This window comes from Cricetulus griseus, chromosome 2, assembly GCF_003668045.3.
Source record: "Cricetulus griseus strain 17A/GY chromosome 2, alternate assembly CriGri-PICRH-1.0, whole genome shotgun sequence".
Lineage (NCBI taxonomy): Eukaryota > Metazoa > Chordata > Mammalia > Rodentia > Cricetidae > Cricetulus > Cricetulus griseus.
Genome location: NC_048595.1, coordinates 175,798,112 through 175,811,148, shown reverse-complemented (window position 1 = coordinate 175,811,148; position 13,037 = coordinate 175,798,112). Strand labels below are relative to the sequence as shown.

Below are 13,037 nucleotides of genomic sequence, written 5' to 3'. Positions count from 1 at the left end.
AAGCCATGTTGCTCCTGTGACAGGTACATAGTATGAGTACATGGACTCCATGCAGGGCCTCATACCAGCTAGGAATGTCTACTACCCACTTTGCCTTTATACACAGTCTCTAGAAATTCATGGATTTTGAGTCTTACAGATCAGAAAAAAAATCATGTAGATTACATAAACAAAAAGATGAGGTTATGTTAGCATCAGTCATGTTTCCTGGTGCTGAGATGCAGGAAAGAGGAAGATGAAACACCAGGATGCTGCTTCCGGATGCTGATATAGGGATTTCCTAATGAACCTGTTCTGCCCTTCTCTTCCGGTAAGACTAGAATCCACAGACACCTGCCTTCTTCTTTGTGCACTGACCACAGATATGTCTGCATGTATGGAGGATTTGTAGTTTTTGATTCCATGTCGAATATACCATCCTCCTGTCAGTGGCAGGGCCCAGGGTACTGGCTTCACTCAATGAACACCTCCAAAATAGTTGATGACTAGGGATTATTTACTGAAAAAGTCAAGGGCTGTCACACAAGTGTGAAGGAAAATCTGGTTACCTGATCTCACAAAACCTGTCTTTGCAGCATGTGCTTCAATCCCGGGAACAGGAGTTGTCTGGACATTATAATCGTCTTTCTGAGGCCAGGAACCCTCTGTTGAACTCTTCAGAGCAAGGTCGTGGTGGATGGAGTTCATAAACACTGAATTTGTTGTTTGATAAGGATTTGCTTAAGCTTCTGTTTCTACAGCTTTTCTTAATTTGATAATTCAGAACTATGGTGAATATGAATATTCTCTTGGGGTCAGGAAAATAGGTGCAGCATCTGTAGCTCCAACTATTAGAGTGAATGTGCAAAGCATTATTTAAATTCCATAATAAGGGAGGAGATGAAGTCATTTTCTGTTCTTTGCACACCATGGTCTCTCCTCTTTTTCCCAAAGAGTCCATCACTAAAAATGCAGTCTCTACCAATGGCCTTTCCCATGCCACTGAAGGTCAGGACAAACCTAATTTCCTTTTCCTGTCATGGAAATACACAGCCATTTCACTCACCTACACATTTGGCATGACCCTTATTTCTTGTAACGGCAACATGTTACAAAAACAGCTGACTTCATCCAGCTCGAGGGAACCTTGTTTTCATATTTGTAGAAGAACTTCAATTAAGCGTGATCACAACCCAGAATGTGCTACTAATTAGACCCTGGGAAAATGCTCACTGTTCTTTTCTCTGCCTCACAGAGCAATGAACAAGGATCTAAAGCCTCACAAGAACCTGCTTTGGATACCATCTGCAACATAGCTCTGCTGTCACTATGTACTTGATACATTTGAATAATAATAAAAAACTCAGCTGATGAACAAGCAAGGAACAACAGAAAATCAGGCTTCTGCCTGGTCCTCCCATGAAACATCTGCAATGGGCCAGATGTTGCTCTTCTCTTTTCACTGACCATATTCTCCTCAACAATACAATATTCAAGTGCAGATGCCAATTTTGTCATACCACTTGCCTTATTTTTATTGACAGTGCTCTGAGTTAGTTTTCATTAACCACAGATCTCCAGACTCTTTTAGTAAGGTTTACTCTGTAAGGAACTCATGTGGAATATTCCTTTATATTGTGTGAATATATGTCACTATGATTGGTTTAATAAAGATGCTGACTGACCAGATAACTGGACAGGATAAGGTTATGTAGGAGGACACTGAGACGAAGAAGGGCAGGGTCAGAGAAGTCACCAGCCAGAGAAAACAGGAGATACAAGATGAAAGAGAGGTAACATCCCATGGCAAAATGTAGATTAATATAAGTTGGTTAATTTAAGTTGTAAGAGCTAGTCAGAATGCCTGAACTATGGCTGATCATTTATAACTAGTATTGTTTCCATGCCGGTTATTTGGGAACCAGCAGGTAAGAAAGAAAAGCCCAGCTACAAACTCACATAGGGAGAATGGCTGTGTAAGTAACAAAGACATGTGTATCCCAAACAAATTTGTTCTACTCTAGCTGGTAGTGATTACAACACTGGGCCCCTACCCCTGCTGCCCAGATAATAACATCCTCACTGAAGAAAACAAAGGAGTCCAGAAGCATATCCAAGCCATATAACTCTGCTGTGCAGTCATAAAGTAGCTTACCTTGCATCGTCGCTTTGGTTGGTTCTGAGAACAGAGGAATGAGCAAGAGGTAGATAAGGTAGACAAAGGAGAGCCCATTGTATCGAAATGCACACGCTGTGATGGGAAGAGAGAAGAGAGGAGAATGTTATTAATAACCACAGGCTAACACAGCAGCAGCATGGGTGATGGCATCAAACACCACATGGCTTCTCTATCTCACCAGATAAGTTGATCTCAAAGCAATAAACAGTGTTCTGTGTTCACCATTGTAGTGAATATGATATGAAACAAAGAATTAAAATACCCGGTCTTTGCTCTTAAATTCTAAGAAGGAACTTAAATTTAAGGGTATAACTCCATTAAAATTAGTAAAAATAACTTGTTAATAAGGACACAATATCAAAATATGTAAAAACAGAAAATGTTGGGAGGAAGAAGTTTTATAAAAAATTGAAGTCACGTTGTTATCAGGCTTAGAGTTGACTGTTAGGCTAAATTATGCTTTTCATGATTTAACTGTACCCATAAAGCAAACCTATGGTATATTTGCCAAAGGGTAAAAGAAAAACATGAAAAGTCAAAGAAAAATGATCAAATCATGAAAAGACAGTAAGAGTGAACAACAGAAGCCTGTCTAGAACAACCAGAAAACATTGAACAAAATAGTAGAAGTAAGTCTTAGCTACCAACAATTACCTTAAACATCAGTGCATTAAATTCTCCAGGCAAAAGATTGAAGGCAACAGTTAGAGACAGAAAGAGGTGTGATGGGTAATGGAGGGAAACATGTAGGCTAACTACATATCACCATCCTCTCTCCTCTCTTCCAAATTAAATCCCCTGGTCTCAACTTCAACTCTGTAGCAGACCACCTATTGTGGCCTCCCCTCCCTCTCAGCCCATATCTCACGGGTATCACACAACTGTGGGTTCCTCCCCAACCTTCCTTCCCTCCATTCATCTCTTTGTCCCAGTCCCCAGTTCCAGCAGGCATTTCATAGGAACCCACAGGCCACTCCTGCCAGGGAAGCAGGTAAACTCTTCACTCTCCTTCAGCTCCTCTAAATCCAACCCCAAGTCTCATGCCCCACTCTGTGATAGACCACCTGTTGTGGCCTCTGATCACCCTCTACCTTCATTCCCATGGGACTAAACACATACTGGTGGAACAACCTGCTTTCCTCCCTCCTGTGGTCCCCCTCAGCACCCACTCCCAGACCATCCCTCTTCCTAAGTGTCAGCTCCCAATACCTAGAAAGGCATTTTATCCAGAACCCACAGCGGCCACATCTAGCAGAAGCCCAGAAAAATTCCCTAACAAGCAACACACAGCCACCACACCCTCCTAAGAAATAGAGAGGGTGACAAAAACCAAGGAAGAAAACACCCACCCAACAAAGACAAGACCAGATATCAGCTCCTAGAATTACACTCAAGCACCCAGACACCAGTATAAAAACACAATCAAAAACAGCAAGGACAGTATGTCTCCACTAGAGCTCAGCAACCCTAACACCACAGGCTCTGAGAATTGCAACATAGCTGAAGAATAGGACAAAGACATCAAAATAGACTTTATGAATATGACAGAGTTCTGTAAAGAGATTAACCAATACTTAAAGAAATCTATAAATTTTCCATTCCCACCAGCAATGGAGGAGTGTTCCCCTTTCTTCACATCCTCTTCAGAATAAACTATCATTGGTGTTTTTTTTTTTTATTTTAGCCATCCTGACAGGTACAAGATGGTATCTCAGAGTTATTTTGTTTTGCATTTCCCTGATGGCTAAAAAATATTGAGCAATTTCTTAAGTGTCTTTTGGCCCTTTGAGATTCCTCTATTGAGAATTCTCTATTTAGTTTTCTACCCCACTTTTTAATTGGATTATTTGGTATTATGATGACTAGCTTCTTGGGTTCTTTGTATATTTTGGAAATCAGTCCTCTGTCAGATGTGGGGTTGATGAAGATCTTTTCCCATTCTGTGGGCTGTCGTTTTGTCTTCTTGACTGTGTCATTTGCCTCTCAGTTTCGGGAGGCCACATTTATTAATTGTTGATTTCAATATCTGTGCTACTGCTGTTATGTTCAGGAAGCAGTCTCCTGTACCAATTTGTTCTAGGGTACTTCCCACTTTCTCTTCTAAGATGTTCAGTGTGGCTGAATTTATGTTTATGTCTTTGATCCATTTGAACTTAAGTTTTGTGCATGGCAATAGATATGGATCCATCTGCAATCTTCTACATGTCTGCATCCAGTTATGCCAGAACCATTTGTTGAAGATGCTTTCTTCTTTCCATTGTATACTTTTAGCTTCTTTGTCAAAAGTCAGGTGTTGGTAGATATGTGGATTAATATCAGGAACTTCAATTTGGTGCCATTGGTCTACCTGTCTGTTTTTGTGCCCATACCACACTGCTTTCATTACTTTAGCTCTATAGTAGAGCTTGAAGTCAGGGATGGTGATCCCTCCAGAAGTTCCTTTATTGTACAGGGTTGTTTTGGCTACCCTGGATTTTTTGTTTTTCCATATAAAGTTGACAGCCACTTTGAAAATCAGTATGGCAGTTTCTCAGGAAAATGGGAATCAGTCTACCTCAAGGTCCAGCAATTCCATTCTTGGGCATATACCCAAAGGATGAGCATTCATACCACAAGGACATCCATTCAACTATGTTCATAGCAGCATAATTCATCATAGGCAGAGCCTGGAAGCAATCTAGATGCCCCTTAGCCAAAGAAAATGTGGTAATTTACACAATGGAGTACTACTCAGCAAGAAAAAAAAAACAGTGAAATCTTGAAATTCGCAGGCAAATGGATGGAACTAGAAGAAACCATCCTGAGTGAGGTAACCCAGACACAGAAAGACAAGCATGGTATTACTAACTCATAAGTGGATATTAGACATAGAACAAAGGATTACCAATCTATAATCCACAACCCCAGAGAAGCTAGGAAACAAGGAGGAACCTAAGAGAGACATATATGGACCTCCCTGCCCAGAGAAGGGAAAAGAGACAAGATCTCCTGAGTAAATTGGAACTACAGGAGGGGAGGTGGAGGTAGGAGAAAGAGGAGGGGAGAAGAATAGGGGGAAGGAGAACATGAGGGAGCAGGAAGGTCAAGTTGGGGGACGAACAGAGAAGGAGAGCAAGGAAATACCTTAATAGAGGGAGCCATTATGGGCTTAATGAGAAATCTGGCACTAGAGAAATCTCCAGGGATCCACAAGAATGACCCAAACTAAAAACCTAAGCACTAGTGGAGAGGCTACCTTAAATGCCCTTTCCCTATAATGAGATTGATGACTACCTTAAATGCCATCATAGAGCCTTCATCCAGCTGATAGAAGTGGAAGCAGAGATTCACAGCTAAGCACTGAGACAAACTCCTGGAATCCAGTTGTAGAGAGGGAGGAGTGATGAGCAAAGGAGTCAAGACCATGCTGGGAAAATGCTCAGAGAACAGCTGACCTGAACAAGTGGGACCTCATGGATCACAGTCTGACAGCTGAGGAACCAGCATAATCCTGAACCAGGCCCCCTGAACATGGGTGTCAGTTGGAGGGCCTGGTCAGCCTATAATAGGGCCTCTGGCAATGGAACCACTATTTATCCCTAGTGCATGAATGGGTTTTGGGAGCCCATTCCCTTTGGAGGGTTACTCTCCCAGCCTAGATACACAGGGGAGGGCCTAGGTCTGGAGGGAGAGGGAACTGGGATTGGTATGTACAACAAGATTGTTTTTAATTTAAATAAAATTAATAAAAAAGAAATCTATAAAAGCACAAGCAAAAGTGGAAGGAAATGAATGCAACAGTTCAAAACCTGACCTGAAAGTAGACATAGAAACAGAAAGGGAAACCCAAAATTGGGGTTTGAAGAGGGAAATTGGGAAATTAAAAATGTACAAAAATAAACAGAAACCTTAAAGGAAAGTTTCTCCAACATAATAAAAGAGAAGGAAGAGATAATCTCAGGCACTAAAGATATTATAGAAAAAAATGGATACTTCAGTCAAAGAAAATATTAAATCTAAAAAAAAAATCCTAGCACAAAACATCCAGGAAATCTGGAACACTATGAAAAGATCAAATCTATGAATAATGGGAATAGAGGAAGAAGAAACCCCTGTCAAAGGCATGAAAAATATTTTCAACAAAATCATAAAAAAAATTCCTCTAACCTAAAGAAGGAGGCGCCTATCAAGGTATAAGAAACATATATAACTCCAAATAGACTGGACCAGAAGAGAAATTCCTTGGCACTAAATTTACAGAACAAAGAAAATATTAAAAGCTACAAGGGGAAAAGACCAAGTAACATATAGAGGCACACCTATCAGGATAACATCTGACTTCTCAATGGAGACTCTAAAAGCCAGAAAGGCCTAGACAGACATGCTGTGGACTCTATAAGAGATCACAGATGCAAGCCAAGACTACTACACCTAGCAAATTTTTCAATCACCATAGATAGAGAAAATAAGTTATGCCATGATAAAACCAAATTTAAGAAATACCTATCTACAAAACAAGCCCTACTCAAGGCGCTAAAAGGAAAATTCCAGCCTAAAGAGTTAACCACACCTACGAAAACACAAGCAATAAATAATCCCAGACAAGCAAATCAAAAGAGGAGAATGCACATATACAAACACTACTACTACCACCACCACCACCACCACCAACAACAACAACAACAAAATAACAGGAATCAACAAACACTGCTCATTAGTGGCTGTCAACATCAATGGTCTTGATTCCTCAAGAAAAAGACACACACTAACCTAATGGATGCAAAAACAAAATCCATCTGGAGCATCCAATAAACATATCTTAACCTCAAGGACAGATATCACCTCTGAATAAAAGAATGTAAAATGATATTACAAGCAAATGGACCTACAAAGCAAGCTGGATGTAGCCATTTTAACATCTGACAAATTAGATCAAACCAAAACTAATCATAAAAGATAGGAAGGACACTACATACTCATCAGAGGAAAAATCCACCAAGAGGACGCTGCAATTCTTAACATCTTTGCAATAAACACAAGGGAACCCAAGTTCATAAAAGAAACACTACTACAGCTTAAATCACATATTGACACTCACACACTGATAGTGGTGGATACCTCACTCTCAACAATAAACAGGCCATCCAGACAAAGACTAAACAGAGAAATGCTTGTTATAAACCAAACCACATACAGATCCAACAAAGAAAGCAAACTACAGACGAATTTCCCTTATGCACAAAGATGGAAAAAAATAGTCAATAAAATACTTGGAAACTGAATCTAAGAACATATCAAAAATATCATCCATGGTAATCAAATAGGCTTCATTCCAGAGATGCAGGGATGGTTCAACATATGTAATCAATAAATGTAATATACCATATAAACAAACTGAAAGACAAAACCCTGCAATCATTTCATTAGATGCAGAAAGGCCTTTGACAAAATCCAAAATCCCTTTATGATAAAAGTCCTGGAGAGATTAAGGATACAAGGGACATAACTCAACCTAAAAAGGCAGTTTACAGCAAGCCCATAGCCAGCATCAACTTAAAGGACACAAACTCAAAGTGATTCTACTAAAATCAGGAACAAGACAAGGTTGTTCACTCTTTCCATATCTATTCAATATAGTACTTGAAGTTTTATCCAGAACAATAAAGAAAACTGAAGGAGATCAAGGGGATACAAATTGGAAGATAAGTCCAAGTATCTTTATTTATGAATAATATGATAGTACACATAAGTGACTCTAAAAATTCCACTGGGGAATTCCTACAGCTGATAAACACTTTCAGAAAAGTAGCTGGATACAAAATTAACTCCCAAATATAAGTAGCCTTCCTATATACAAATGGAAAATGGAATGTAAAAAAAAAAATCAGGGAAACAACACCCTTCACAATAGCTTCAAAAAGTATAAAATATCTTTGGGTAACTTTAACTAAGCAAGTGAAAAATTTGTGTGATAAAATCTTTAAGACACTGAGGAAATTGAAGAAGCAATCAGAAGGTGGAAAGATCCCCCTGCTCATGGATTGGTAGTATTAATATAATAAAAATAGTCATCCTACTAAAAGCAAGCTACAGATTCAATATAATTTTCCCATTAAAATCTCAGCAAAATTCTTCACAGATAATGAAAGGGCAATTTTCAGCTTCATAAGGAACAAAAAACTAAGATAGCTAAAACAACACTGAAAGATCTGCTGGAGGTATCACCATCCCCAACCTCAAATTTTACTACAGAGCTACAGTAATGGAAACAGCATAGTACTGGCATCAAAACAGACATGTTGATCAGGGAAATCTAATTGAAGACACAGACATAAATCTGCACATCTGTGGACACCTTAGTACTGATGAAAATGTCTGGGGGAAAAAAACACCATCTTCAACAAATGGTGCTGGTCAAACTGGATGGCTGCATATAGAATGCAAATAGATCCATACTAATCATGATGCACAAAACTCATTTCTAAATGGATCAAAGACAACAACATAAAACCAGATACACTGAACTTGATAGACGAGGAAGTGGGGAATAGCATTGAACCCACTGACATAGGAAAAGACTTTCTGAACAAAACACCATTAACACAGGCCCTAAGATCCACAACTAATAAATGGGATCTCATGAAACTGAGAAGCTTCTGCACAGCAAGGGACACTGTCAAGTGGACAAAGTGGCAGCCCACAGAATGGGAAAAGATTTTTACCAACAACATAGCTGATAGAGGGCTAATATCCAAAATATATAAAGAACTAAATAAGCTAGGTATCAAGAAAAGAACCCATTAAAAATGGGGTACAGATCTAAACAGAGAATTCTCCATAGAGGAAAGTCAAATGGCTGAGAAACACTTAAAGAAATGTTTAATATCCTTAGTCATCAGGAAAATGCAAATCAAAACTACTTTAAGAATTAATCTTATATCCAGCAGAGTGGCTAAGATCAATAAAACAAATGACAGCTTATGCTGGCAAGGATGTAGGGTAAGGTGAACTATCCATTATTGGTGGGACTGCAAACTTGTACAGTCACTATGTAAATCAGTGTGGCAGTTTGTCAGAAAAATGGAAATTTATCTACCTCAAGATGCAGGTATACCACCCTTGGGCATATACCGCAAAGGTGGCTTCATCCTACACAAAGAGTTGGCTGTGATGGCTCACATCTGTAATCCCAGTACTCAGGAGGTGGGAGCAGGAGGGTTAGTCTACATGGGGTGATCCTTAGCATACATACAATGTTTTTTCTGGATACTCTGTAGCATACACATTTTTCCAGACTGAAGCTAAAACCTAAAGCATGAGAGGCAAACACTTGGCCATGAAGCCTACACATACATATTTTAAAAAAGCACACTTGCCCTACACAATTTTTACTTTTAAATTGAATATAAAACTAACTTAAACAAGTACATCCAGAAGCCTAAAGCTGATATAATTGAATGGAAGCAGTCCACAGGGAAGCCCCAAATCAATGTGGTCATCTTAAAACCCTTACAGACTAACAGAGGGCACTGGGATTGGGGGGGGCAGACAGTCAGGGAAGCGAAGAGTAAGAAAATTACTTTTTAAAAATGTTGTGTGCATCGGAGCCCCTTTTGAGGGCCTTATCCTGCCTGGGGAGTGAAAGGGGGATGGCTAGGGGCAGGTGGGATGTTGGGGGGAGGGGAGGAAGAGGGAGAAGGGATTGACATCTGAAGCAAACTTGTTCCTAATTTGAACTAATAAAATAAAATAAAAATAAAAATAATAATACAAAATGTTGTGTGCAGCATTTGTTAGTGGGCATGTGAACATGTATGTGGGCATTTGGAAGCCAGGGGTCTAGGTCAGGTATCTTTTCTTGATTAATGTTCTTCCTTTATTTTTGAGACAGGGTCTCTCTCTCACTGGACCTGGATGCATCACTTCAATTAGATAAATGGCAAATGAGAATGTGCTTCAAGGACCCCATTGTCTCCATCCCACCCAGCACTGGAGACATGTGCTGTGGCAGCTGGCTTTTACAAGTAACTGATGAGAATCTGAGCCTGTTCTCAAGCTAACAAATGAGCCACTTCACCAACTGACCCATCTCCCTAGGCCCTTACATGTTTTTTGTTCAATGTTAGTGCTCACCATATAGCCATGTTACTGAATTCTATAAATGCTGGGGACAAGAGAAAAATGAAAGGCACTTGTGTGGCTCTGTTTCCATAGCCATTCACAGTGCGCTCACCTGTCTTTGCAGAAGCTTGCAGCAGCACCCTCATCCTGTCACCTCCTACAGAACAGTTTTCTCTGTAATAAAGCCTGCTATTCTCTCTCACATGTGACTATGTAGGCAGAGTAACCAGTGGCATTTGTGGCCAGTGATCTAGTTAGAGTTATCACAAAGTGTTGACCTTGGCACCATAGCATGTCCATACTGTGCATAGCTTTCTCTTAGTTAAATGACAAGACCCAGGTGAAGGCAGGCTCACACCCTTAGACCCCTCCATGCACACTGTTCTCCACACCGGTCCTTTGCAGAACATGACAGCAAATACACTGTATGTGCTGTGCAGTGTTTCATAGCCTCAGCCTGTGGTGTTTCATAGCATTCACAGCTGAAGTATGCATGCTGACAAAACGTCCATGATTAATTCTGGAGACAAACAAAAGAAGCCTATCTGAGGCTTCCCACTTCATATCCTTCAGTTAGTCTTAGTCGAGGTTTCTACTGCTTTGATGAAACACCATGACCAACAAGCAAATTGGCAAGAAGGTTGGGCTTACATTTCCACATCACAGCTGATTACACTTCCAACAAATACTGTAAAGGTCCAGGAATTCCTTGTTGAGATGCAAAAGGATTTTGGCTGTGACTTTGGCATCTCCTTGGCTGCTTATCAGGACAGTAACTCAAGCAGGGCAGGAACCTGGAGGCAGGAGCTGATGTAGAGGCCACGGTGGGTTGCTTCTTACTGGCTTGCTCCCCATGGCTTGCTCAGCCTGCTTTCTTAGAGAACCCAGGACCACTACCCAAGGGAGGCACCACCCACAATGGATTGGGCACTCCCACATCAATCACTAATTAAAAAAAAAATTCCCTACAGGCTTGCACACAGCCTGAACTTATGCAAGTATTCTTAACTGAGATTCTCTCCTCTCAAATAGATTTAGCTTGGGTCAAGTTGACATTAAACTCTCTGTCAATTACAATTAATTACATTGCAGTCCAAAGAGCTCAAGAAGAAAACTAGGATGGCCCAGTTGAGTGAAGAAATGAGGTTTTAAAGCCAGTCCTGGCAAACCCTACTATGCCTGTTATATGGTGTCTTACTCCCTCCTCCCGAGTGCAGGCTTGCCTGATTACACTCCCAAAGAATACTGTAAAGGTCCTGGAATTCCTTGTTGAGATGCAAAAGGATTTTGGCTGTGACTTTGGCATTTCCTTGGCTGCTTATCTCTTGTTCACTCAGATGGAAGCCAACTGTTGTGAGGTGAGTTGCCTAGAGAGAGGCTCATAGGGTAAGGAAGTAGTATTCTCAGCAACAGCCAGCCTCAGCCACCAATAGTCCAGGTGTAGTTTGTAGTCCAGCACTGTCCAACCTGACTGTGGACCTGGCTGCAGACCCTAAACCAGAAGATCCAGGGAAGATTCTCTGAATCCTGGATCCAAGAAAGGTTAAACTGGGTTTGTTGTTTGAAGCACTCACTGTTGGGTTAATGTCTACATAGCAATATCTAACTAATACCTAAACTCAAAAAAAGCAAACAAACAAAAATCACTTACAAAAACATCTGATTTTGCTTCCTCTTTTGTCTGAAATAATCTCATTTGAATATGATAGTAGCCAAATTGTTGAATGTACCTCTTCACTTCGCATGTCTGAATGATTTAAGCTTGCTTATGAAGGCATAAAATGCCATATCGATGTGAGTTATCTCCATCTAGGGCAAAATATGCCTTTGTATTTGGCAATAGGGCACATTCAAGTTAGAAAAGCCTTAGAAGGTAAAGTGTCTCCTTTATCAAGAGTGATGTGATGTGCCTGTCCTCAGGACTTAAGAGATGAGACACATTTGTTAGCCCTAATGGGCCATCACACTGTGGCTGCACAGTGTTCTCACAGCACCGTATCCTCTCAAGGGTCCATCCAGTCCCCTGTAGGCCTGTTCCTGCCTCAAGAATGTTGCTGTGGGCAGAGCAATAAAAACACAGATCAAAGTACTACTCAAAGGCGGAAATAATCATCTTTGGGTAAGAATGCCATGTGGTCTCCTGTCACTCTAGCTGTTTTAACTATCCAAAATGATATCGAGATTTCTTTAGCAAGGTTATGACAGTAATTACACATTTTACACAAGGATTTTGTCAGGCTTAGAGCTCACACGATTAAAAAGCAGCTAATGAGAGAAGAGAGGTACCCTATAAACACCAGTCCTCCCCTTTGCGCCGTAAGCATTTCAGCTTACCTCATTAATAAATTTTATTTTCTAAAAATAAAAGTTACCCCTTGGCTATTTAAAAAAATCTGCAAGTAGAAAACGAAGTGATAGATTGCACTTGGATAATTTATCAGTACAAAAAGGTAAAGAATCTCCTGCAAATATGGGATTGCTTAGATGGCCGCACAGTGTTTATAAAAACATCCATGCTGCCATCTATGGATGATAATTTCCCCATTAACAAAGTATGACACCAAGAAGTCTGTGCACACTTTAAACCAGCTTCCTACAGTAGTTCCAAAGATTCCTTTTAGGCTGTGCTGTTAAGGTTCAGAGCTCTCAGAGCCAAAGGCTTTCCCACCTCCCTCCCTGCAGCAGAGGCCAAATGACATCCCACCAATGGCCCAGGAAACAGGGTCTTACAGGATTAGAACCTGTATTCCACTACATGGCTTCTAAGTATTCTTTATGC

General features: G+C 40.4%; 1 protein-coding gene across 1 annotated transcript in view; it reads right to left on the bottom strand.

Annotated features, from left to right (window-relative positions):
* Positions 1–13,037, bottom strand: part of Piezo2 (piezo type mechanosensitive ion channel component 2) — a 366,290-nt gene that overhangs the window by 303,901 nt on the left and 49,352 nt on the right. The window contains exon 3 of the mRNA XM_035438719.1: positions 2,135–2,230. Coding sequence (XP_035294610.1) covers positions 2,135–2,230 — 96 coding nt within the window. The remainder of the gene's footprint in view (positions 1–2,134; positions 2,231–13,037) is intronic.